Genomic DNA, 24,039 nt, shown 5'->3' on the forward strand with positions numbered 1-24,039 from the left:
GGTGGCGACGAGCAAGGTGACGTAGGTGGTTGGTTTGGTGACGGCGGCGAGGTGTGAGCTCTGCAGCTCAAGTGGCCTCGGTGTAGACTAGGTGCGAGTAAGAGTTGGGGTGTGTGGGAAAGTGATAAGAGGTGATGGAAGACGCGTTGTGGAAGAGAGAGAGAGTGGGGGGAAGAAGGAGGTGGGTGGTCGAGGCCGTTGTGAATGGCGGGCTGATGCAACCGGTGGGTGGGGAAGGGCGGGCGTGACTGCCAGGCAGTGAGACGGCCGGGAGCGGACTCGACTGGGGTGGGTGGGTGGCCATGCAGGGTGGAGGTGGGTGGGTGGCCTGGGTGGTTGACTAGGCTGACTGGGTGGCAAATGCGTCAAGTTCACTGCCCACGCCCACCCCTGGCGCGCCTACGAGTAGCTTATCAAACCCAATATCCAGGGTGGATTACGACAGATACAGCCCAATTAGGCACGGGGCCCCAATCCACCGCACAGAACCAAATACGCGCGCCACAAGACTTGCCTTTGTCTTTCTCGCCTTCCTCACCTTCCTTCCCTCGCATTGCACTTTCCCCAGTGTTCCTACCATTGTTCCCTTGACCCACCTCCCTCGTATCACTGACCACTCTCTCATCCACTTACCCTTCCTTCTCATCACCACCTCCTTCACCCCTCCAACTACCGCCCAAGATGACAGCTCCAGCCCACGCGGCAGTCCAAGGTATGCGCCTCACCCATCCTCGGCAGAGCTGACGAGCGTGAAAGCCGCCATACAAGCCTTCTATGAGGTCGTGAATCAAGTTCCTATCCCAACCAATGCCCAAACCTCGCCCGACGACCGCACTCAGCTCTCGGACGCCATCCACGCCCTTGCCCTCGCTGCGGACCGCCTTCCTCGTCGCGTAAACCGTCGTCGAGGAGGTGACGAGGAGCTCAAGCAGTCTGACTGGCTGGACGAGGAAGGCAAGTGGACCTGCCCAGGCTCTACCACAATCTCTCACACACCTTTCAGGCATCCGTCTCTGGAACTTCGCGTTTTCCGCCGAGTACAAGACGAATGGCCTCCCCGAGACTGCAAAGGAAGACCTACTCGTTGTCGCCCAGAGTTAGTCTCCCATCTTTCAGCCCCCTCCACTGACCTTCCCTCCCAGTAAAACATGTCGCTTTCAAGCTCATTGATGCTGCAACTTCGACTGGCGCCCTCGGGCCATGTGAGCTGGCGGGTGTACGTTCGAGGCTGACTGTAGTCCTGAGCCGCCTTCTGATGCTGGCCGCCAAGGCGGCTTCCTCGCTCTCTAGTAGGTCACGAATGCGCGGGGAGGCTGTAGGACATTTACTGACAGCAACAGTTGCTGGTGACTCTCTGAAGGCAAACTCATTGTGCGAGAGGGCAGCGGAGGTACAGAAGGTGGACCATCGCAGTGCTGATGTTGCAGCTCGAGCAGCGGCTCGTCGACTCGGACCCGAACGCCACTGACGACGCAACTGAGTCCAAGAGTCGCCTCTCTTCACTCACGCTGTACTACCTGGCCCGTTGTGATATGGTGCGCCTGGACTTGTGCGCAACGCTGATCCCAGGCCGTTGCCGACTCAAACTACGACCTCGCATTCTCGATGATCCAGAAGGCGGCAGGTGAATGAGGCGGAGGATTTAGATCCTCTGGGTGCTGACACATCAGCAACCGACCCGGACGGCACTCTCGGTGGCCACAATGTGAGGAAACATCAGTCAGGTCCGGCACTAACGAATAGGTCCTCAACATCTCGCACAAGATGTTCACTATCGGCGAAGTCCTGCGCAAAGACCCAACTCAAGTTGGGGATGCCATAACCTGGTTTTCTTTGGCCATCGATACTCTGGAGAGGGCGAAGAACTTGGGACCTGTCCTTGGCCTGGAAGAGCTGCAGGTAAGCCAAGTCAATCATTGTCGTCGCTAAATTCCATAGATGGCTCTCTTGCGCAGTGCCAGTAAGTCTTGATTGAGATCACCGTGGTTGACACAATCAGCGCGTGTGGAGCTTCTCAAGCCTCTTGATGATTCCAATCTTGAACGAGTTGGCAAGATGCTCTCCGATCTCGTGGCGGTGACGAACACACTTGTGAGAGTGAAGTGAGCGCCGACGCTGACATTGTAGGATCCTCGCAACGTTCATGACGTCAAAGTTCTTCAACTTCTGATGCTCCAGCAACAACAAGCTACGGAAGAGGACGTCCGGGAGGGTGAGAGTTCACAACTTGTTCTGTGCTGACCACAGCGCTATCAGCCATCATCGAGACTGTCACCTTGACGGAGGAGACGGTCGTTGAGTGAGTGCGAATCTATCAAGCTTACCTGACGCATAGGCTTCTGGGAGAGATCGCTTCACTTGCCAAATAGTGAGCGCAATCGAAAGTTACCCCTCTGACCGCAGCCCCGACCTGCAGCGGTTCGCTCGTCAAGAACTGCTTAACAAGGCCGTGGCCGTCCGTGCTGGCACCGTGCACATCTCTCGCATTATCGTTGGAATCCTCATCGGCGTTCGCAAGTTAGAGAAGGACAAGCAAACTGCCCTGCGTGCGACGAAGCAAGCGCTGAACAGTGCGTGGAAGTGCATGAGATCGTGGGCTGACATCTAGAGCTCGCCGCAGCCGAAGTTGAGCTGGACGGGAAAGCTACAGCTGCTGCCTGCCAGACTGTGAGTGGCCACCGTGGGAGCAAGTTTGGCTGACTCCCTAGATAATCTGGGGTTTTGGAGAGATGTGTGCAAAGACGAACAACTTCTCACACGCTGCTGAGTGGTGTGAGTTGGTCTGCGTGTCGCAGGAGTACCTTTGCTGACATGATCACAGATGCCCTCGGCTGCCACAAAGCACTCATGCCTTGGGGCCGTGACGGTGCCTCTATGTGTAGGCGGTGGGTTCACATCCAGGGGTCATGCGCTGACCCCATCAGCAAGGCTGCCCTCTGTTGCATCAACGCTGGTGACTTTGTGGCAGCCCAAGCACACCTTGAGCAATGCCCGGCGACGGAGGCCTCGACCCACTATCTCGGCTTTCTCATTGCGGCCCAGCAAGGGAGGGAGCTTGCTGGTGCGTAATGCGGCGACTGATCTGACATTTCAGCGGTTTCGGCGATCGGTGCGATTCTGAACTGCAAGGATCTCGACAGCAAGCAGTTGCTGTTGATGGTGTAAGTTGAATGTCTCGGTGGCCCAACTGACGAGGCAGCCAAGTGTCGATGGAGAAGAAGATGCACGGCGCTCTTGTCAAGAGCCTGCAGACTCTGCTCGAAGCTCTCAACAACCCTGACCTCGCAGCGTCGATCCACACCCACAGCATTACTCTTCTCCGGTGGGTAGGAGTACATCACGGTGTAGTTGACAGGGCAGGTGCCTCATCGAGTCGACCGTGGCGCAGATGAGAGCCGAAGGTAGCAGGTGAGGGAGGAAGCTGGCCTGTTGTGCTGACCAACCAGTGAGGAGCTCGCGGTTACCTTTGTCAGCTACATGCACAGCGGTAAGCCGTGGCGAAGGGCTCAAGGCTGATGGCACGGCCAGCCTCTGAAGTTGTGAGCCACCTCTACAGCAGTGGGGAAGCGGCCGAGTATGCCAAGGAGATCGCCCGGGTTTACAAGACCGGTTGGTATTTGACACAACGAGGGCTACGGCAGCTGACGCCGCCCAAGCCTTCAACGTCGGAGTGACTGGCGCCATGTCGTGGCCTCCTGCCCTTGTGGCGGAGCTGTTCGACCACACAGCCATGGTGAGGACCAGGGGTGAACGGTGATGCTAAAGCGCAGATTATCTCGTGGTACCAGGCGATCGCGCCCATCGATTGCGACCCCGAGATTGCCGTTCACAGTGCGACGGCGATGTTCGCGTGTCTCCAGGGAAAGAGTGAGTAGTCGGGGGCTGCCAGCGCCGCGTCCTGCTGACACGCCCCAGTGACCGTCTACAGTGAGATGGAAGCTGGCGATGAGAAGGTAAGCGGCGGCCCAGGACTAGCTAACCCGTAGACCGACCTTGCGGACCGCCTCCTGGCCTATATCGTTCACGTCCGCATGGCCATCGACAACACTGATTCCCCGGGTACCAAGGCTGAGCCGTTCGATATTATGGCCCGCACCCTTGTGCAGCACGAAGTCGCGCTCATCTGCGACAACTCCAACTGGGACATGCTCCGAATGACTGTCGAGGTGGGTGCTGGCTTGCGAGCAGGCTGACCTGAAGGAGTTGATTTCCAAGGTCGAGCAGCAGGGGTCCGACGGCGGCCCACAACGCGGTGACCCGCGCATGAACCTGATCTCTGTGGTCTCTGTCATGGTGAGTGGGGAGCTGGGGAGGATGGGCAAGGCTGACGCGGCAGACACACTATCGCCATTGCCCGACGCAGTGTAGGTGTTAGAGGATATCGTGGTGCTGACACCTAGTGACCTGCCTGGTGCTCGAGGTGAGGATATGGTCCAGCGATGGCTGACGCTCCAGCGAGTCCTTGAGTGTGCTCCTCTGAAGACGCCGGCGGATATCGTCAACTATGCGCGGTGGACGCGATCGCTTGTGCTGAGCCTCCTCCACCGCGGTGGGGAGGAGAACGGGGGCAAGGCTTTCAACCTCGTGACGAAGGCCAAGGAGGTCATTGCGGCGCCTGGCGGGGCGGATGCGTACCCGGACGACGAAGTGGAGTGGCTGGTGTCGACGACGTGGGGGCAGGGGGCTGAGCATCTGAGGTGGGGGTGGGGTGGGAGTGGTAGACGCGCTGACGCCGTGCAGGTACAAGCGGTATGCCCAGGGCCAGCACTGGTGTGTTCTGGCGATTGGGCTGTGTCTGGTCGCTCCGTCGGCGTATCATCACTCCGAGGTGGTGAGTGGGGCGGAGTGGGGGGTGCTGACATGCGCAGCTCAAGGGCAACTACGTGTAGGGCGGGGTGGTGTGTGCTGTGCTGACTGTGCAGCAAGATGCTCGAGCGCGCGGGGTTCAAGCCAGACGTCAAGATGCTGGGTGCGTGAGGGGTGGGCGTGGGCGCATAGCCGGGTGGTGGTCGCGCAGATACATTGTTGGTGTGTGAGATGGTCAACATCGCAGAGAGTTAGCAGATAGTCCAGTGAGATGCGCAGAGTATGCAGCGGTACAGCGCTGCATCTAGACAAGGAAGCCGCGGTACGTGACGCGGGGGTCTGGGGCGCCGGCGGCGTCGGGCCACTGGACGACGAAAGTGTCGACGAACGGACGGAGGAGCTTGCCGGTGAGGGAGAGGGAGTGGACGCGGGCGAACGACTCGACGTAGATAATGCGGGTGTGGGTGAGGCCCAGCACCTGTGCGCGAGTGAGCGTCAGCGAGCGAGCGGGCGGCGCAACACGACTCACGCGGCGGATGTAGGCAACAGCGACGAGGACGACGGCGGTGCCGGGCCCATTGAGGAGGAGCACGTCGACCCACGGCTCTGCGGGCCTCTGGACCAAGGGCACGAGAAACGTGGCCCACAGCGCGGCCGCGAGCGTGCGCGACGCCGAGAGCAGGGTCGAGAGCCTGCCCTCGCCGACCGCGCGCGCCCTGGGCAACGCGAGCAGGGAGTACTCCGAGCCTCTTGCGCCCTCCCCGCCGAGGGCGCCCTCGACCTCGGCCACCGCGCGCAGGCTCATCCCATCGCCCGCGCCGTAGACGTACACCCTCGGCGTGTAATGCGCCGCATCGAGCGCCGAGAGGAGCGCGCGCATCTCGCCCGTGTGCCCCCCTGAGCCGAGGAACACGCCGAGCCGGGCCGGCGTGCTACGCCGCGGTGGGGGCAGGCCGCGGGGGAGGACGGCGCGGAGGCGTAGTGCGAGGGCGGCGAGGAGGAGGGCCGCGAGGGCGAGGAGGGCGAGTATTGGCGGCATTGGTGGTTGGGTGGAGTGGGATGCACAGAGTGAGTTTGACGGACGTCGCGGTGGAGGTGGAGACCAGGGTGGAGGCCGCCGCCGCTCCGCCGGCCCGTGGGAACGCCCGCAAGCCGCACCGCCGCCCGCCGCCTGCTGATACATGCATGGTGTCTATGGGTACAAGTGTCATGCTGCCTCTCGTGCATTATACTTCGTCGTCGTCGTCGCCGCCGTCGTCATCGTCTCGTCGTTACGCCGCTTTAGCTCGGCCTTAGCTCACCCTCCCAGCGCGCGACGCCGAGCGCGTCGCACCACCCGCCGAGCGCGAGCCCGATGCGGGCGTCGGCGTCGGCGCCGCCACCGGTGGCAGGACACGCCGGCATGGCGCCCAGCGTGCGCCGGTCGCCCGCGTAGCGCACGACGCGCGCCCACTGCGCCTCGGAGAGCGCGCCGGCGTCGCCTGAGGCGTGGCGCGCGATCACGAGCTGGAGCTCGGGCGGGAGGCGGGTGAGGGGGAACGCGCCGGCCTTGCTGGCCTCGTCGCCCGCCTCGGCGTGTAGGAGTATCCGCGCCGGCGCGACGGCCCTTGCCGCGGCCGCCATGACGCGCCGCCGCAGCTCGCGATTCCGCGCCAGCACGGCCGGGAGGCGCTCGTGCAGCTGGTGGCCCATCTCGATATGCACGCCGACGCCCGCGACATCCGCCTTGGGGTCGAAGTCTGGCTTGAAGAGGATGCAGCCGCGCGCGCCGCGCAGCCCGTGGCTCGCGAGCGCGAGGTGCACCACGCCATAGTGGTGCGCCTCGACCGCGTCGACAATGTCCTTGACTGCGAGCGCTGAGAGCCAGTTGTTGCTCAGGTCGAGCGAGGAGAGGGCCGCGCTGCGCGGCGACGCGAGGAACTCTGCGATCGAGCCGGCGGCGCTGTCCCCGACATTACATCTGCTGAGGGCTAGCGTGGCCAGCCGCGGGGCAGCGAGCCCGTCGAACAGGTCGTTGACGGCCGCCGGCTCGAGGTGGTTGGAGAAGAGGGTGAGGGACTCGAGGTGGGACGCGTTGAGCGCGGCGAGCGCCGGCGCAGTCGTCGCCTCGTCGAGGTGAATGGCGTTGAAGGCGAGGGACAGGTGCCGCAGCGCCGAGTGCCCGGCGGCGTACGCCAGTGCCGCGAGCAGGCCGCGGTCGCCGACCTCGTTGTCGGTGAGGTCGAGGCGGGCGAGCTTTGCGGCGTCGCCCAAGCCCGCGATGAGCGCGCCGACGCCGTCGTCCCCGAGCTGGTTGTACGCGGCGAGGATGGACCCAGAGGCGGGCGTGACGGCGGCCAGGATTTCCTCGGCTGCAAGTCAGCATGGTCTGCCGCGCGGCACTCACCCCCGTCGACGCCCTCGAGGTCGCTGTACTCGACCTCGACGTTCATGTTGTGCAAGTGCGTGTGAAGCGGGGGGGCGGATCGGTCGCTGGCCGGTTTATATTGTCCGAGCGGCAGTGGCAGCGGCTCCGGCGACCAGCTACTACACCTGCCGCGGCTGTCTGTCGTCTGTCGTCTGTTCTCGTTCCGCTCAGTCGTCGACTAGGCCACAACCAACGCGGTATGCGGGCGTCGTGCGTGGGTGCGTGGTGCGTGTGTGAGCAATCTGGCAAATGGCGAGTCCAGGCAGGCCGATGCCGAGAGCGAGAGAGATAAAGTGGTTTGCGGAACGGGCTAGTCGTGGGCGGCGTGGGGGGGTGGGCCTTGGGGTGGGTGTATGACGGGGGAGTGCGCGAGCAATGCGACGACCACCCCCGTCTTATACTCGACGCACTCTGCAGCGACGCACTCTGCGCAGCGAGCGAGCGGCAGCTGCAACAGGCCCCCTCGCGGGCCGCGCGGAGACAAGGTTACTGTGCCTGCAGCATCCCTGCATACAGGGCGGAAGAGTGCACCCAGAAGAGGTCTTGGGGTGGGGCATTGCGGCAGCTTACGTTGATGCGTCGTCGTCGATTCCAGCGAAGCCGCCGTGCAAGGGGGTCGACCCGCGCTCGACCCCAGCCAGTGCCTGACGCTCGCTCTCAAACATAATGCCCTCAGCGTGACGGCCCTGCTGCTGTAAGACACGGAGACGGCCATCTGCAGCAGCAGAGGAGCAAGAGCAGCTGACATGCAGGGATGCTGCTCGCTCCTGCTTTGGGGGATTGGCCAGGCCACGCCAAGCACACCGCCGGAGTGGGTGGGTCGGCGTCGGCAGCGCCACCAACGCCGACACCGACGCCGACAGACACGGCCATTGCACTGTCGCACGCACGCCGTCGACGTCGGCCGTGTGCCGTCTGCTGTTCTGCTGTTCTGCGTGCCTGCCGTCCCCGTCTTTGCACTGCGCCGACACCTACTCACGCTTAACGCAGCGTACCAGCGTTACTCGCGACCACAAGGTTTGTCGGGACGCCGCTTGTTCCCCCACCCCTGGCGTCGGATGCACAGGCACAGAGGGGGGATGGGCCGCGGCGCGCGTGCTGTGAAGCGAACCGAGGCCGGCGGATGCACCGAAGGGCCGCATCTCGTGCTGGCCACCTCGCCCTGCACTCGCGTAGAGCTTGAGCCTGTCTCGCCGATCTCGCCGGCGTTCGCCGTGCCGACGACCGCAGACAACGTCGCCGATACACTCACTCACCACGCGGTGAGACAGACGGCGCCGTCGACGCCGAGACAGTCCCGGCTCGCCAGGCGGTCGCCTTACGGCGTGCATGACGAGGCGGCGCGCGTCGTACCGATCGGATTGTGTCGCACGCGGCGGCGTCAGCCAGCCGCGCCGCCGCTGCCACCGCAAGCGCCGTGCCATTGTGCCAACTCTAACCCCAGTGTGCCGCGCTTCCTTTCCTTCGGTGCGCACGACGCCCGACCCGAGACGGCGCGGCGTCGACGAGCGCTGGCGTCACCGATCAAAAAGTATACATAGGGGCGGGGCTTGTTGTTCACGGCGCATCGCACTCCCACCCAGCACCCCAGCACCTCACAATGGCCTCTGTCGCCATCCTCGGCGTCGCGGCCGCGTCGCTCGCCGGCACGCTGTACGCCGCGTTCTCGGGCACCGGGGCGCTCGGCGCCGACACCCCCGCCCCCGGCATCCCCGGGGCCCGCGTCATCGAGAAGGCTGGCGGCCATGCGGGCCGCCGCGCGCCACGGGCACCCCGGATCGACTGCGGCGCCGAGAAGGGCCATGACGATGGCGCTGGCGCCATGTGCTGCACCCGATCGAGCACAACGCATCCGCAGTCGCTGCTCTAGACTGTCGATGACGGCGACGGCGAAACCATACACGACGACGACTGACGACTGACGACTGACGACCTCACGACCCCACGAACCCCGATGGCCGCGGCGAAGCCATGACGCCGGCGTCATTACTGGAATCCGCAGGCGACATGCCAAGCCACCCTAATATACACGGTCAAGCCGCGGAATGCGACGCCGCGTCTCTGCGACCGGGCGGCGTCTACACGACCACTCTATGCATCTACTACCCTACCTACACCTTGGTCCCCGCGCCCTTGATCTCGCGCTCGGCCCAGCCGCGGCGGTACTGCTCGGCAGGGTTGGCCGCCACGCCGAGCGCAGCAGCGGCCTCGAACGGCCAGTCGACGTTGCGCAGGATCTCGCGGCCGAGGCTGATGAAGTCGGCCTCGCCGTTCTCGACAATCTCGTTGGCGAGCTCGGGCGTGTTGATGAGCCCCACGGCGCCGACAAGCAGCCCGGGCACGTGCTTCTTGACGTGGGCCGCGAACGGCGCCTGGTAGGCCCCCGTCACGGGCACCTGCTGGCGCGGGTCGTTGCCGCCCGACGAGAAGTCGAGCAGGTCGACGCCGGCGTCGCGGAGTTGGGCGGCGAAGCGGGTTGTCTGCTCGAGGCCCCTAGCAGCCGTCAGCTCACTCCGGCGACGCCACGCCGCCACACTGCTCACCACCACGCATACTCCTCCTCCGCGCCGGGGAACTGCTTCTCCGCCCCGGCCACCCCCTCGATCCACTCGGTCGCCGAGATGCGCCACTGCACTGGCCCGTCGAACGCCTCGCGCACCGTGCGCGCAATCTCGAGCGCGAGGCGCACGCGCTTGTCGTAGCTCCCGCCGTACGCGTCGGTCCGCTTGTTCGAGTTGGGCGAGGTAAACTCGTGGATTAGGTATCCGTGCGCGCCGTGGATCTGGACATAGTCGAACCCTGCGGCCTTGGCGCGGCGCGCGGCCGCCGCGTAGCCGTCGACCACGCGCTGGATGTCGGCGGGCGTGGCTTCCGCGGGGGTGAGGTAGCCCTTGGCGAAGGCGATGGGCGAGGGGCCGTACACTGTCGACGAGAAGCCCCCGACCTCGTCCGACGCGATCAGGCCCCCGGTCCACCCGGCCTCCTTGAGCACCCACGTCGTCTGCGTGCCGGCCTTGCGGCCGGCGTGCGCGAGCTGCACGCCCGCCTTGCCCCTGTTGGCGTGGATGAAATCCGTGACGCGCTTCCAGGACGCGATCTGCGCGTCGTCCCACAGCCCGGCGCACTGCGGCGAGATGCGGCCCTCGGGCAGGACCGCCGTCGCCTCGGTCAGCACGCTTCCCCACCCGCGGAGGGTGAGCGAGCCGTAGTGGACCAGGTGGAAGTCGGTGGCCTTGCCCTCGTCGGCCGAGTCTGCGTGCGTGAGCTGCCGTCGGCGTCGGCGCCGGCTTACAGGTGCACATGGGCGCGACGAGCAGCCGGTTCTGGAACGGCACCCCGCGGATCGTGAGCGGCTCGAATAGCTTGGGGAGGGGCGCGTTGGGCGCGTCGGCGCTCGGGACGGCCGCGCCGATCTCGGCGCGCTGGACGTTTGCGAACTCGTGGTACCCTGCCACGCGGGGCGCGGCGACCGGCGAGAAGGGGTAGGGGAGCTCTGGGGCTGTGGCGACGACGGTCATGATGTGTGCTGGTGCGTGGGACTGGGCGACGACCTCGACGCGCTCGCTTTATGCTGCTCGAGATGGCTGCGAGGAGGGTGCTGCTGACTTATGCTGGGTGGACGCGGGCTCGAGCGAGCCGACAGATGGCGTCATTTGCGGGTAAATCGACGCGCTGGTGCTTTGGCATCAAGGTGTGCGACACTGGCCGCGACGCCGCGACGCTGCTTGCTTGCTACGACCTGTCGGGGCTGGCCCGACGCCGGCGGCAGGAGCTACCATGCAGCACGGTTAGCCCCATAGATTAGATGCATAAGCACGGCCTGGATAAGAGTATGGCAGTGGGAGGGGAGGGCGGCTGGGGATACCCGGAGATGGCCGCCGGTGTCGGCTGTGGGCCGCGATGCCGAACCGAACCGCCTCCCGACCCAGTCGAGACTGGGTGTTCGTTACAAACAAGCCCGTGGCAGGATATCTCCCACTCGGCATCCCGCCATCAACGCCCCGCCCCCTCCCCCTCGCCCTCACCCCCGTCCCCCTTGTCATCCCCCTCCTCGCTGTCGGCGCCCGCCCGCTTGTCGATCTCGGCCAGGCGGCCCACGGCCTCGAGCGCGGCAAAGTAGCTGAACGGCAGCGACACGATCCAGAAGCCGAGGTTGAGCGCGGCAGTAATAACAAGGTTCGTCGTCGTCGCCTGCACGCCGTAGCCGACCGCATTCGACGCCGTCTCGATGCCGCGCAGGATCGACGAGTAGCGCACCTGGTCGCCGGGGCTGTCGCTCAGCGTCCCGATGCTCCAGTAGATCCAGTTCTCGACCACGCCAAAGCAGATGCTCTCGAACACGAACGCGCCGAACCCGCGCCCAAACGTCGCCTGGTCGGCCCAGTCGAGCACCGGCTGCGTGCGGTGGTACTCTGTCTGGATTACCACGGCCCACACCCACGTGCCCGTGTTGAGGAGGACGATGACCCCAAAGGCGGTGAGCGCGCGGGTGCGCCGCGAGCTGTGCCACGCGACGTCGACGATGCACCCCGCCACCCAGGACGAGAGCGACTGCACGATCGCCTTGGTGAAGCTCGCGAGCGAGCGCGAGCGCACGGTAAAGTACGTGGCCATGTAGGTGCCCGGGTAGGCCTCTGTCCAGCCGTAGTACCAGATCATGGGGGCGAGGAGGAGGATGGGCTTGGAGGTGAGGAGGCGCCACATTGCGCGCGCCTGCTCGGCCATCTTGATCTTGGGGGCCGAGATCCGGCTGCCGTCGTTGCGGATCACCTTGTGCGGGTTGGACAGGGCGAAGGGGATGAGCGCGCCGAGCGCCTGGATGGCGATGAAGGCCTGGTAGGTTTTGTACCCGACCTTGCCCTTGTGGTTGTCCTTTGCGTTGAGGGCCAGGCTGACGGCCCCGCCGAGCAGGTTGCCGCAATTGCGGAAGGTGAGCCACGTCGCGACGTAGCGCCCGCGCTTGTGCGGCTCGGGGTAGCCCGTGGCGATGGCGCCCTCGACCGACCAGAAGATGCCGGCCGTGATGCCGCAGATGATCGACCCGACGTACACGAACCACACGGTGCCGTACCGGTTGTTGGTGTACAGCGCGGCGGCGTAGAGCGGGAAGCCGGTCGCGCCGAGCGCGAGCGTGTACTTGAAGCCCAGGACGTTTGTGAAGAAGGGGCCGAGGAAGCATGTGACCTGGGTGTGGTGTGAGCGCCATCCACGGTCCATGACCGCCTGCTCCTCCCCCGACTCACCGTCATAAAGGCGTACAGCGACGCGTTGGCGGCATTCACAAGCTCGGGCGACTGCGAGCCGCCGACGCCGAGGCCGTTCATGGCCAGCCAGATGCCCGGCGCGCAGAAGGCGCACACGCCGACCACGAGGATCTGGAACAGGGTCGAGCGGTAGAAGAGCCGCACGCCGGTGGGCGCGGGTGCTGCTGTCAGCGCGGCGACGGTGGGGGCTTACCATCGTGGGTGAGCTCTGTGGGCGACATGCTGCGCTTCGCTGTTGGTGGGGACTGGCGATGTGGCCCGCGGCTTAAGAGCACAACTGCGAACGCTCTTCACCACCTGCTCGCCCAGAAAAAAACGATGCTCGCCCAGAAAAGACGACGCCCGGCACGCAGACTCCGTCCAGCAGCTCAAGCCTGGGGATAAGATACGCCATCCGTCCTCCACCAGCGGCCTAGGCGAGCGACCCGCTCCCCCGGCACCGCGGACTTGGGCGGCGAGGACGACCGCTGACGATAAGATACGCCATGCGTCGCAAGCAGCAATGGGGCATGGCGTGGCGACAGCGACTGCGCATTTGCAGACGGCGGGTCCGTCGTGGACCCGCCGCGACGTGCCACAGTCGGCAATCAGGAACCACGCAGCAGGGTTGGAAAATGACCGAACCGAACACACCGAGCCGTGGCGCCATGCTCGCGTAGCGCGCCAACCTGCGCTCTTCGGAATCGCGCGCTCGCGTGCGAGCAGGCCACTCGGGAGCACCGGATGTCCGCCGATGTCTTTGGGAGGGCCAGGTGGCTGAGATGCAGTCGTTGTGGCCGGATTTGGCGGGCGCTGAACCGAGGTTGAGCGGTGATTTCCACTGTGCTCTTGGCCGCGCTCGTGATGCACGGGATCTCCGTCGCGGTCAAGCGAGCTTGTGCAGAGCACGTGCGGTGACGCGAGGCAGAGGTGACTGGCGCGGCGGCGGCGGCGGCGGGTGATATGCGTTGCGTGGTGAGGGTGGGCTGTCGGCTTGCCGGCCGACTGGGCTGCTGCCGAGGAGAGACGCGCCGCGAGCGCAGCACCATCAGCTAGCTGCCCGCTCCGCGCGTGCGAGACGACACGGTGCCGTGCGCCAGTAGCCTGAGCGGAGACTCCGAGAGTGTGGAGGCAGCCGGGCCCACCGAAGGTAGCGCCGCCCCCAGTACCCCGACACTGCCAGCCCTCGCACCGCGCAACCCTCGATTCCGAAGATTCTCGACCCGGGGCCGCGACCAGTGCTGTAGAGGGGTGGGTGAGCGTATCACGGCCCCGCCGAGTCGACGCCACCCGGTGACCGGTGACAGATGTTGCTGTGTTGCGCTCACCCTGTGCGGAAATGTGCCGAGAGGCGCCGCCCTCAGCCAGATGGAGGAGGTCTGGCCCCGCTGGATGGAGGTGGTTTGGCGTCAAGGAGCGCGTTACAGAGGACCCGTGTCGGTCGCAGGATCCATCCAAATGGGAGAAGCGGCGGCGTCTGTGGCACATTTTGTCGAGCTCTCTTGGGAGGGTGGGTAAGGCATGTCGGCATCAGCGAGGGATGGCGACATTAGCTAGGCGTGTCGACGCCAGTGAGGAAGATCTGGCCAGCGCCGAGGAAACCGGCGCCGCCGAAGCTGTTGCGAGAGGACGTGATGCTGGCGAGCACGCAAGTCGAGCCACCCTCCCGACCTAAACGACCTCCACAACCGCAATGCAAACCCACCGTGCCCGCTCCAGTCCAGGCAGCGCATACCCCGCACGCCAGGGCCTGCCACACCTCGCACCAGCGCGCTCGCACCACCTCAGGGCAGCAGTGCCAGCCAACCGCTCACCACGACCCGCCCGCCTCCTCAACCACCAAGGTCGCGTGGCCCAATGGCAAGGCGTATGACTACGACTCCAAGCAGAAGTAATCATGAGATTGCGGGTTCGATCCCCGTCGTGGCCTAGCACACAGTGCACAACGGACGGGCGTGTAGCTCAGTTGGTAGAGCGTGACATTCGCAGGTGGCTGATTGCCTCTCGCGACTGATTTGTCAAGGTCTTTGGTTCGATTCCTAACTCGTCCAGCTTTTGCAGGTTGCTCTGGACATCAGTGAACATTAGCTGTTGTCGCAGAGGTATCTTTTAGTGTTTGGGTCACCGCGGCGCTCGGTTGTGACTGGTTGACGGTTCCCTCAGGCTGGCGTTGGGGGATTTTTTTTCTGCCCTGATAAGATTGCGATTACTTCCGTTGCTCGGCGTCGGCGTCGGGGTCGGGTCGGCGGCATTCATCCATAAGTCGTGTCTAGATCTACAACGCATGCACAAGCCCGCGCTCACCGGGAATAGGGGGTGCTCTTGCTCCTCGACTTGCCATTCCGCTTGCGAGTCTTTGCCTTGGTGGTGCCATTCTCGACCGAATGGACGCGGCCAGGGTCGGCGTCCGGGTGCTTCGAGCCGAGCATCCAGCGGGCGACGTGATCCGCGACGCTCTTCGAGTGGCGTGTGCCTGCACATGTCAGCGTATGCCCACCGCAGTGCTTCCGTCTACCCACTGATGCAGAAGGCATGTGGCGCCTGGATCGTCTGCGCGCGCTTCTCGCCCAGCCAACTTTGGATGAGCGGTCCGTCGCTGCCGACCCAGCCGTCGAGGCTGCCGGCGGACCACAGGCCGTAGACGCCCCGTCCCTCGGGTTGGTTACGCTGTTCGAGATAGAATGCCTGGTCTGGTGTGCGGATGATCTCCATCTCTGAGTGGCCGAGGTGCAGGACGTGCTTGATGGTCTCGAACGACGACACGAGCTTCTGTGTGGGCGACGGGAGGCGCTTGTACGCTGGCAAGTAGGGCGCAATGTGGGAGAGGTAGGGGATCGCAGAGCGGATCGGCCTGTGGAAGATGGGCTGGGGATGTCAGTCGCCTCCAAACCAACGTGGCGCAAAGCCGAGGCCTGGCCGACGGGCATACAGAGCCGGCGCCCGCTTCCAGCACCAGCAACACTCACCCACAGCTTCCAACCGTTGTGCGAGTTTGAGATCCAGCCGAGCGTCGGGAAGAGAAGGTACGCGGCGTGGATCCCCCGGAGGCGCTTGAGCAGCTCGACCGTCATCCAGGTGCCCATCGAGTGCGCCGAGATGCTGACTTTGGGCTTGTCGGCACCGTGCTCCTTGGACCAGTGGGCTAGGGACGTCTGGAGGGCCTCGACAAACTCGACCTTGGTCGTCGTCATCTGGTAGATGTTGAGCGGCTCCTCGGGCGCCTTGACGGATGGGTCGCCGCCGACGTGCGACGCCGTGAGGATCGCATACGAGTCGGGCAGCTGGTCGTACAGGTTGTTAAGGAACTTGTGGTAGTAGTCGGCGAGGCCGGGGTTACCTGGGCGCGTCAGTGAGTCCGAGGCAAGGCGCAAGCTCACCTGGGATGAAGACGAGCACATGCTCCGGGGGCAAGTCGACGCCGTGCCGCGCGGGCCAGTAGTCGACAATCGCGGTGCCCTGTGCGCCGGCCCTCTTGTGCTCGAAGTTGTGTCGCTGCGGTGCCGAGGTTGCTGGTGCATCGGTGCCGTTGGTGGCCGCGCCGGTGCCGTTGGTGCCGTTGGTTGCTGCTGCAGCCTTGGCAGCGGCCTTGGCCTTGGGCGGCGGCGTGTTGAGGAACGCGAGACGCGAGTCCATGGTCGCTATCGCTGTCGCTGTCGTTGCTGCGCGGAGTGGGCGTGGGCGTGGGCGGACGAGGAAGCGGGTCAGGCAGGTGCGTGCTGCCTGCAGTTTTCAGCGCACGTCGGTTTACGACGTGTTGTTGATGTTGTTGGAATGAGAGGTGGAGATGGAGAAGGAGCGGGGAAGTCTTGTTCGGGCATGGGTCGTTGTGTTTGATCACCACAGCGTCCCGCCAGCCGGTTACGTCAATAAACGTCGTCAAACGGGCAACCTCCACTTTCGTGGTCCACTCTACTCTCGACATTGACAACAACAACAAGACTCTTTGTATTAGTCGTGACGACGACGACGAAGGTGCATGGGGTCCTCGGTGGGTGTGAAGTTGTCGCATTCACGTTACTATTGCACTCTCGCGCTGACCTTTATGTCAGTGGTTGGCGCCGAGGCGGTGCGGCGCGGGCGACCGGTGCGCCATTCAGATCGACTTTTGCAGCGCTCGCTTGGCTGCGGCGACTTGCTTCCTCTTTGCAACTCTTTCTTCTTTGACAAGAACCGGGGAGGGGCGGGGACGACAGCGGCAGCAACCAAGACGTCAACGACGACGACGTCAGCGCCAGCGCCCTACATAGTTGCGAGTCGCCACCAGTCGTTCTCTCAACACCAACACTTGACCCACTCTCTCTCTTCCATCACGCAACCAACGTGGACATGGCGCTCGCAATGAGGGAAGTCGCGCGCGTGCTACCAATCCCAAACCTCAACATGGACATGGTGACCACAGGCGGATGGACCCCTCACGGGACCGCGGGTGGCGAGTGTCCATCATCCGCTTGCAAGCCGACGCTGACAACCCCACAGCCGAAGCCCTCCTCCAGAAACTGACGCCCGACACGGGGTGGTTCGAGGCGAATGGCATCACGCTCGGCGACGACGGAACGATATTGCTGGTTGACGGCCTTGCAACCTGGCGCGAAAGCACCTTAGACATCTCGACCTCTACCCAACCTTCTTCATCCCTCTTTCATTCCGTGTACCGCCGCCTCAAGACGTCGTACGCGTTCGTCCGGCGGAGGAAGTCGCTACCCACCCCAGTGCCCAGGTTACCCATGCCTCGGGGTATCAGGATTCTACGCCTGAACAACAATGACATCGGCGACGAGGGGCTGTACGCGTTGTTCCAGTATGCCACTGAGGATGTGATGCTGGAGGAGCTCTACCTCGAGCGCAATGGCTTTCATGTAGGTTCCGACGGTGCTACAATGTTGGTGCACCGCTGACGATTCGGTATCAGCTGCTCAACACCGAAGCCCTGCCCCAAGTGATCACGTTCCTCAATCAGTCATGGCTGACAACCCTGCGACTGTCGTACAACGAACTGTTCCCTTCAAGCGTAACCCAGCTGTTCAACTTGCTCGACGCTCCGTGGCTACATACACTAGAACTCGACGAATGCTTCATTCTCGCAGAATGCGTCCCGGCGATCGCTGCGTTCCTCGCGTCTCCACGCGCTCGATCCCTCGATACCCTCGACCTTCGGAGGAATGAGCTTGGCAAGGGGTCTATCCGAATGCTGCTTAACACGATCCAGAGCAGCAACTTTTGCCTTACGATCGTGCTGGTGCTGCCCTACTTGGGCCGAGACGACCTGTGTTACCGGGCCGACCCCGAGCTCCTGGATCTCCGCCATCAGGCCCAGTGGATCAGGAAACGGAACCGGGAGCTCACAGGGCGGATGAGGCTGGCAGCCGTGCGAGCGATGGTGCCGACCCGAATCATTCTCCACGCTGCCAGGCCATCGGCCGATTCGACCTCGTCATCCAAGCGGTGGTCGTCCGCGCCGCCGTTCAAGGCTCTCCGAGGGTCCACCAGGCAGGAAGAGCCGTCGTTCCGCCTGCTTGACCTCCCGCGTGAGATCCAGCTCATGATTGCGCGCCACTGCTCTGGCGACGCCGACGCGCTAAGTGACACCCAGTGGTTGCGGGTGGTATCTCACGCAGCGGATCGGAGCACGCTGGGATCGATGCCGCAACGCCAGGGACGTGGCACCGAATGGCAGAATGGGGCGAAGAGGCGGCGGGTGCTGCGCGAGTTGGACTCGTGGTTCTCGCGCATCGATTGCTGGATGTGGGAAGGGGGTGGGGGTGGGGGTGTGGGGTGGGGCGGCACGCATGACCACCGGTACCGAGTAGGCGTGGTCGACATGGACACTGAGTAGGCATGGGCTTTGTAGGCACGGACACTGGGTAGGCAACTGAGTAGGTATGGACACTGCGTATGGACACTGGTGGGCAACTGTGGCAGCTTGATGGACGGTGGCGCCGCGCGCCGCACCCGCACCCCGTGTGCCATGTGGGCAGAGTCGTGCTGGGCGATTGGCATGACGAGATAACGCTGACTGGGGGCCTGACTGGGGGGTTGGGGTCGACGTGAGATGGCGAGAGATTCGGTCGTGACCGACGTCGTGGTGGGTGATTTATCAGCGGGCCAGGACGCGACGGCGACAATGGCGTCATTGCGCGAATCCATCTCGCCTGAAACGGTGCCGGTCGCGACGTCGCGAAGTCACCGACTGACTAACTGACTGACTGACACGCATGGAATGTCGCGTGCTGCCCGCGGCGCACAGCACACCATCGCGAGGGCGTGAGCTGTGGGCCCTCTGCATCGAGGTATAAAGCGCGCGCTAGTTGCGCCTCGCCGACGTCACAACACACGGCATCCACGACACAATGACCATCGCAATCCCCGCCACGCAGCGCGCCGTAGTCCACAAGGAGAAGGTAGGCCGCCCCCTCCAGTGGGATCTAACCCCCAGGGCTCGGTCGAGATCATCACCATCCCCGTCCCCGCGCCGCAGGGCGACGAGGTGCTCATCCGCGTCGCGCACTACGCCATCAACCCGACCGACTGGAAGCAGGTCGACACGAGCGCCACTGGCCCCGGCACCGTCGTGGGCATCGACGTGGCCGGGACTGTCGTCGCGCTCGGGCCTGATGCGACGCGGTTCAAGCTCGGCGACGTCGTGGCCGGCCTCTCGCCAGGCAACAAGTTCAAGGACAACGGCGGGGCGAGCGAGTACGCGCTGCTCGAGGAGGAGATTGCGTTCGCCCTCCCCGCTGGCTTGGGCACGGCCGAGGCCGCGACCTGGGGCATTGGGGCCGGCACGGCCGCGCAGGTCGTCTTCCAGAGCTTGGGGAATGCGTTCCCCGTTCCCGGGACGCCCGCGGCGCCAAACGGCAAGTGGTTCTTCGTGAGCGGCGGGTCGACGGCTGTCGGCCTCTTCGTCGTGCAGCTCGCCAAGCGCGTCGGCTACAGCGTGATCGCGAGCGCGAGCCCCGCGAATTTCGACCTGGTCAAGGAGTATGGCGCCGACGCCGTCGTCGACTACCACGACGCGGCGGGGGCCATCGCCGAGGTCGAGCGCGTGACGGGCGGCGTGGCGCAGGGCGCCGAGCTGGCCGGAGGGTCGAGCTGGGACATCAGCGCAAAGGTTGTCCCCGAGGGCTCGTTGGCTGCTATCGTGCTGGGCGACCCGACGGGCCACGCGATCCGCAGCATCCTCGGATACGTGCTCAAGCGCACCAAGGAGACGTACAGCCCCAAGGACCACGAGTACATCGCGAGGTTTTACGCGCTCGTGCCAGAGCTCATTAGCACCGGCGAGATCAAGAGCGGGCAGGTGACGGAGCGGGTGGGCATCGACGCCGTGCCGGCCGGCCTGGCGGAGAACAAGGCGGGCGTGTCGGGCACCAAGATTGTGGTGAGGATCGCGCAGTAGGGCGTAGCTCGCAGTAGTGTAGAGGCGCAGTAGTGATGTGAAGAAGTGCTCAGCGGTTGGGGTGATGGCAGCAGACATTATACATGGCTATGGACGGAGGGCTCGGTGTCGTCGTCACGTTGAGCGCGACGACGCGCTGGGCGGGGCGGGCCGGCGGCCGCGGGGCACGGCGCCGAGGCGCGTCAGCCCGCGGCTGATGGCGCTGGGTGCGGGGGCAGGGGCAGGGGGGTTGGGGCCGAGGCTCGGACCTGGCGTTGTCGTCGGGCCCGGCGCCGGCGGGTTGGGGCCCGCCGGCGGGGTCGGGAAGCGCGGCGGCGCACCGCCCTTGGGGGACACGGGCGGGTCATCGCCGGCGCGCGAGTACGACGAGCCGGCGCTGTCTGCCTCGCGTGGCGCGTCGTCGTCGAGATCCGACAGCGGGCGCGGCGTCTTGGTCCCCCAGCTGCCGTCGGTCGACGCGCTCGTCCTCCGCCCCGCCGCGGGCCTCGCCCTGTCCCGCGGGCCCGCGTCAGCGCTGAGCGCCACAAGCGCAGGCGACCAGACGTGCAGGCTCGGCGGGCCGGTCGGGCGGGGCGGCAGCGGCGGCGCGTCGCCCTCCTCGCCGTCGGCGTCGCTCTCGGGGTCGGCGAGGATCGGCGGAGGGTGCGCGGCGTAGTGGTGCGGCCGGGGCGCGTACAGCGTCGGGCCAGGCAGTGTTGCCGAGCGCGGCGGCGGGGAGCGCGCAGCAGCTTCGAGGGGCACGCTCGCGACGCGCGGCGCGAGCGGCGTGGCGACGGGGAACGGGATCGTCTCGGCCGACTCGCGGCGCGAGGCGGGCGCTGAGCGCAGGCGCGACGTCGCCGCCGCGTAGGCTGCTGCGATGGCCGCCGAGTCGTCGGCGTACGCGTCCGGCCCGTACGACCGCGCGCCGGCGTACGCCTCGTGGATTGGCGTGGGGACGGCGTACGCCCCGTGGATCGGCGTCGCCGCGGCGTGCGGCTTCGGCGGAGGCGGCAGGCTGTCGTCGCTCCCGCTCTCGCCCCCGCCGTAGTAGTACGCCCGCTCGAGCTCGGTCAGGCTCACCGCGCTGGCAGTGTACGGCAGGTCTGAGGCCGGTGCGTGGCCTGGGTCCGAGCGGGCTGCCGGCTGGTTTGCGGCGAGCGCGTCGGGCGCCTGGTCGACGACGGTGCGCTGGCGCGCCATGTCCGCCTCAGCAGCCGCGACCCGCGCCTCGCGCACCCCGACGTGCTCCTCGCGCCGGCGCGCCTCGGCCTCGCGCGCGCCCACGCTGTCCTCGCGGCGCGCGACCACGTCCTCACGGTGCCCGAGCACCGACTCGCGGCGCGCGCGCTGCTCCTCGCGCCTGGCGACGTCTTCTTCGCGCCGGGCGAGCGCCTCCTCCCGGCGCAGCACGTCCTGCCACTGCTCGTCCCATGATATCGATGCGCGCTGGGTCGCTGGCAGCGTGCTGCTGGGCGGGCGCGCGAGCCGCGCCGCGACCGCGTACGCGCTCCACGCTGGGCTCTTGCCCCGGAACCCTTCGGCGTCGGTGGCTGCGGCGTAGAGCACGCTCTGGCGGGGCGGGTCAGGCTGGCGCACGTCGCCCTTGTTGTCCAGGTTGGTGTCGACGGGCCAGAGGTAGACGGGGGGCTGGGGCGGCGGTTGCTGCTGCTGCTGTTGCGGTTGCTGCTGCTGCTCAGGCAGTCGGACTCTTGCACTGGCCCCACTCGGCGCACCCTGCGCCGCGCCAAACGGCAGCGGCATCGCCAACCTATTCGCCGGGCTCGGCGGCGACGAGGCGACCGGCGTGGGGGGCACGCTCGCCCTCGACCTCGCGCTGCCCAGCGTCGGCGGGTCCGTGACGAGCCGGTAGTTGTGGCTATCCGTGGGGCGGGTCTGCTCGGGCCGGTCGCGGTCGCGGGCGAGAAACTTTGCCGCGAAGAAGCTGCGTCGTTTCTTGGGCGAGTCGGGCATCGGTAGGGCGGCAGCGGGGCGGCCGTTATCCCCGGCGCATATGCGTTGGGCAAGTGACGTGAATGGGGTGTCAGTGATGCTCGCCTTGTTGACACGGACACGCCTCGGTGCACGCGCCCGCGAACCGGCGGCGCGCGGCTCGTGCGCGAGGCAAGCGATGCCGGCGAGGCAAATGCGTCCGGCCCAGAAGGCATTGGGGGAAGAAGGCAGGCTGGGGTGATGCTCTGCAGTGATGAGGCGGTGTGCGACTGCTGCGCGGTGGTGAGCGAGATGCTGACCATCGTACTCACCATCGCCACCGCGACCCACTCCCTCATACCCTCCACGCCACCACCCCCACCCATGTGCCACCCCCGCCATATTAACCACCATGCATGTATCGCTCTACTCATACAGTCAACGTACACACGGCTCGTCTTACTGTACACTGGCTCGCCCGAGTTCGGCCGCCCGAGTTACACTACCACAAGCCAGTAGGCTTGGGGTTCAGCTCCCACTGGTCGCAGCGATACCGCGAGCGCCACTCGTCGAGCACCTCGAGCATCTTAGTCTTGCGTTCGAGGCGCGCGGCCCGACCGGGTCCGGTGGCAGCCGCGAACAGCGCCAGTCTCGACCGTTCTGCCATGCGCCCGAGACTGGCGCGCTCGCCCGCGTACGTCGTGATCCGGCTCCACTGCGCCTCGGACAGCGCCTCAGCGTCGCCCGAGCAGTGGCGTGCCACCACCAGTTGCAACTCCTGAGGCAGCCGGAGCAGCGGGAACGACGCGAGTGGCACTGGCGTCTCGGATGGCGCGGCGGCTGGGGCCTCGCTCACGCCGATGCGGAGGTCGTCCACCAGCCCGGACTTGCTCTCGACCTTTGGCTTGGCCTCAACACTGAGATTCTCCAGCTGGGACTCGACCTCGGTCCCCTCAGGAGCCGCCTGAGCGTGCAGGATGATCCTCATCGGTGCGAGGGCCCGGGCCGCGGCGTCCTTGACGCGGCGGTTCAGGAGGCGATTCCTCTCGAGGGCGGGGAGGCGGCGCTCCGTTTGCTGCTTGCACGCCGCTGCGTCCGAGTCGGCATCGCTCGCACTCGACCACTCGTCCTCGCTCTCCCAGTCGTCGTCCGAGCCTGTACTCCGCGCTCGGCGTGCGTTGTTCGCGTGCAGCCCGAGGCGGAGGAGCGTAAAGTTGCTTGACTGGAGCGCGTCGACGATCGCTGCGACGCCCTTGGCTCCCAGGCTGTTGCCGTTGAGCTCGAGGATCTCGAGCCCGTATGATCGCTCCGATGCGACATACTCGGCGATCGCAGGCGCGACCTCGGCCGGCAGACGACAAGACGACAGGTGCAAAGCGCGGAGATGCGGTGCCTTGAGACTCTTAAAGAGCTGCTCCACGGCCGCCGGCGACAGGCGGTTGTTTGCAAGTCGGAGCTCGGTCAGATGTGACTTGTTAAGCTGCTCGATCAGAGCTGAGAGGTGGGCTGGGTCCGACCCGAACTGTAACGGTTAGCGACTCTCCTCATCGCCACCACCGCAACCCACTGTAATGCTGTTCGCGGGCATCCATAAACTCTTGAGCTCCTGGTCCTCGCTGGCATACCACACGGCGTTGGCGAGCCCCTCGTCGCCGACATTGTTTTGCCCCATGCGCACCTCGTGCATGCCCCACGACTGGGCGCCCTGGCCGGCGATGAAGCGCATACGCTGCGTCGCGAGCCCTTGGAAGAGGGCGACGGCGCCGTCGTTGCCCAGTGCATTGTGCCCCGCGTCGAGGCGGTGCTTGCGCGACGAGATCTCCATGAGGATGCGGTGGGCTGTGGGGGTCAGCTCCTGCGGGGAAGACAAGGCAAGGGAAAGGCAAGGGTCGGTGTCGCCGCCCAGCGCCCGACGTCATACTCACCGCCCGTGACGCCGCTGAGGTTCTGGCCGACGACGTAGACCAGGTCGCCACTGGGGACGGATACTAGTGCCATGGTGGGTGGGTGGGTGATGCGATGGGAGAGAAGTCAAGCCGCCTTGGTGTGTTGTTGTGAAGCGAGCAGCGAGCGGCGTCGCGTCGGTGGGTGGGTGAGATCCGGTCAGGTGGACAAATGTTGGTGGCTTGCGTCACGGCCGGGCGGCACCACAGTCGATCGCTTACCCCGCGCCTAAGGCTTGTCCGGCGAGTCGGTCTCGGTGAATGCTCGTAGTGTGTGCGCGGCTGCGGCTCGCTTGAATGTGCGCAGAAAAGTGACAAAGCAGGTGGGGGAAA

The 24,039-nt window shown here is 65.5% G+C and overlaps 10 protein-coding genes and 2 non-coding genes across 12 annotated transcripts; 6 read left to right on the plus strand and 6 right to left on the minus strand.

Annotated features, from left to right (window-relative positions):
• Positions 1–1,148: 1,148 nt before the first annotated feature.
• On the plus strand, positions 1,149–4,977 carry SPO22 (sporulation-specific protein 22; the record flags this gene model as incomplete). The annotated part of the gene is made up of 31 exons (XM_069354280.1): positions 1,149–1,202; positions 1,428–1,535; positions 1,570–1,624; positions 1,671–1,705; positions 1,744–1,899; positions 1,939–1,960; positions 2,000–2,091; positions 2,128–2,212; positions 2,248–2,299; positions 2,336–2,368; positions 2,404–2,570; positions 2,609–2,667; positions 2,709–2,772; positions 2,822–2,885; positions 2,925–3,061; positions 3,095–3,161; positions 3,200–3,322; positions 3,361–3,408; positions 3,447–3,487; positions 3,529–3,609; positions 3,657–3,733; positions 3,771–3,867; positions 3,916–3,953; positions 3,987–4,166; positions 4,201–4,293; positions 4,337–4,364; positions 4,401–4,420; positions 4,456–4,697; positions 4,741–4,831; positions 4,869–4,885; positions 4,923–4,977. The coding sequence occupies 31 exons, from the start codon at positions 1,149–1,151 to the stop codon at positions 4,975–4,977; spliced, it is 2,481 nt and encodes an 826-aa protein (XP_069208922.1).
• Positions 4,978–5,110: 133 nt separating this feature from the next.
• On the minus strand, positions 5,111–5,845 carry ALG14 (UDP-N-acetylglucosamine transferase subunit; the record flags this gene model as incomplete). Its single annotated transcript, XM_069354281.1, has 2 exons — positions 5,111–5,284; positions 5,336–5,845. 2 exons carry the CDS (start codon positions 5,843–5,845, stop codon positions 5,111–5,113), a joined length of 684 nt encoding a protein of 227 aa, XP_069208923.1.
• Positions 5,846–6,087: 242 nt separating this feature from the next.
• On the minus strand, positions 6,088–7,238 carry Q8F55_005797 (uncharacterized protein; the record flags this gene model as incomplete). Its single annotated transcript, XM_069354282.1, has 2 exons — positions 6,088–7,157; positions 7,193–7,238. 2 exons carry the CDS (start codon positions 7,236–7,238, stop codon positions 6,088–6,090), a joined length of 1,116 nt encoding a protein of 371 aa, XP_069208924.1.
• A 1,575-nt stretch (positions 7,239–8,813) lies between these two features.
• On the plus strand, positions 8,814–9,083 carry Q8F55_005798 (uncharacterized protein; the record flags this gene model as incomplete). Its single annotated transcript, XM_069354283.1, has 1 exon — positions 8,814–9,083. The coding sequence occupies one exon, from the start codon at positions 8,814–8,816 to the stop codon at positions 9,081–9,083; it is 270 nt and encodes an 89-aa protein (XP_069208925.1).
• A 241-nt stretch (positions 9,084–9,324) lies between these two features.
• On the minus strand, positions 9,325–12,698 carry Q8F55_005799 (uncharacterized protein; the record flags this gene model as incomplete). Its single annotated transcript, XM_069354284.1, has 6 exons — positions 9,325–9,706; positions 9,757–10,465; positions 10,506–10,706; positions 11,239–12,397; positions 12,457–12,638; positions 12,671–12,698. 6 exons carry the CDS (start codon positions 12,696–12,698, stop codon positions 9,325–9,327), a joined length of 2,661 nt encoding a protein of 886 aa, XP_069208926.1.
• Positions 12,699–14,299: 1,601 nt separating this feature from the next.
• Q8F55_005800 lies at positions 14,300–14,386 on the plus strand. The gene has a single exon. It is a non-coding gene; the product is annotated as a tRNA-Arg (tRNA).
• Positions 14,387–14,407: 21 nt separating this feature from the next.
• Positions 14,408–14,507, plus strand: Q8F55_005801. Its single transcript has one exon. It is a non-coding gene; the product is annotated as a tRNA-Ala (tRNA).
• Positions 14,508–14,756: 249 nt separating this feature from the next.
• Q8F55_005802 (uncharacterized protein) lies at positions 14,757–16,089 on the minus strand (the record flags this gene model as incomplete). The annotated part of the gene is made up of 4 exons (XM_069354285.1): positions 14,757–14,929; positions 14,976–15,321; positions 15,423–15,793; positions 15,834–16,089. The coding sequence occupies 4 exons, from the start codon at positions 16,087–16,089 to the stop codon at positions 14,757–14,759; spliced, it is 1,146 nt and encodes a 381-aa protein (XP_069208927.1).
• A 747-nt stretch (positions 16,090–16,836) lies between these two features.
• Positions 16,837–18,289, plus strand: Q8F55_005803 (uncharacterized protein; the record flags this gene model as incomplete). The annotated part of the gene is made up of 4 exons (XM_069354286.1): positions 16,837–16,882; positions 16,933–17,312; positions 17,366–18,035; positions 18,264–18,289. The coding sequence occupies 4 exons, from the start codon at positions 16,837–16,839 to the stop codon at positions 18,287–18,289; spliced, it is 1,122 nt and encodes a 373-aa protein (XP_069208928.1).
• Positions 18,290–18,291: 2 nt separating this feature from the next.
• On the plus strand, positions 18,292–19,852 carry Q8F55_005804 (uncharacterized protein; the record flags this gene model as incomplete). Its single annotated transcript, XM_069354287.1, has 2 exons — positions 18,292–18,300; positions 18,890–19,852. 2 exons carry the CDS (start codon positions 18,292–18,294, stop codon positions 19,850–19,852), a joined length of 972 nt encoding a protein of 323 aa, XP_069208929.1.
• A 114-nt stretch (positions 19,853–19,966) lies between these two features.
• Positions 19,967–21,805, minus strand: Q8F55_005805 (uncharacterized protein; the record flags this gene model as incomplete). The annotated part of the gene is made up of 1 exon (XM_069354288.1): positions 19,967–21,805. The coding sequence occupies one exon, from the start codon at positions 21,803–21,805 to the stop codon at positions 19,967–19,969; it is 1,839 nt and encodes a 612-aa protein (XP_069208930.1).
• Positions 21,806–22,265: 460 nt separating this feature from the next.
• Positions 22,266–23,761, minus strand: Q8F55_005806 (uncharacterized protein; the record flags this gene model as incomplete). Its single annotated transcript, XM_069354289.1, has 3 exons — positions 22,266–23,285; positions 23,331–23,602; positions 23,689–23,761. The coding sequence occupies 3 exons, from the start codon at positions 23,759–23,761 to the stop codon at positions 22,266–22,268; spliced, it is 1,365 nt and encodes a 454-aa protein (XP_069208931.1).
• Between the last annotated feature and the right edge of the window lie 278 nt (positions 23,762–24,039).

This window comes from Vanrija albida, assembly GCF_041260175.1.
Source record: "Vanrija albida strain AlHP1 chromosome Unknown contig_4, whole genome shotgun sequence".
NCBI lineage: Eukaryota > Fungi > Basidiomycota > Tremellomycetes > Trichosporonales > Trichosporonaceae > Vanrija > Vanrija albida.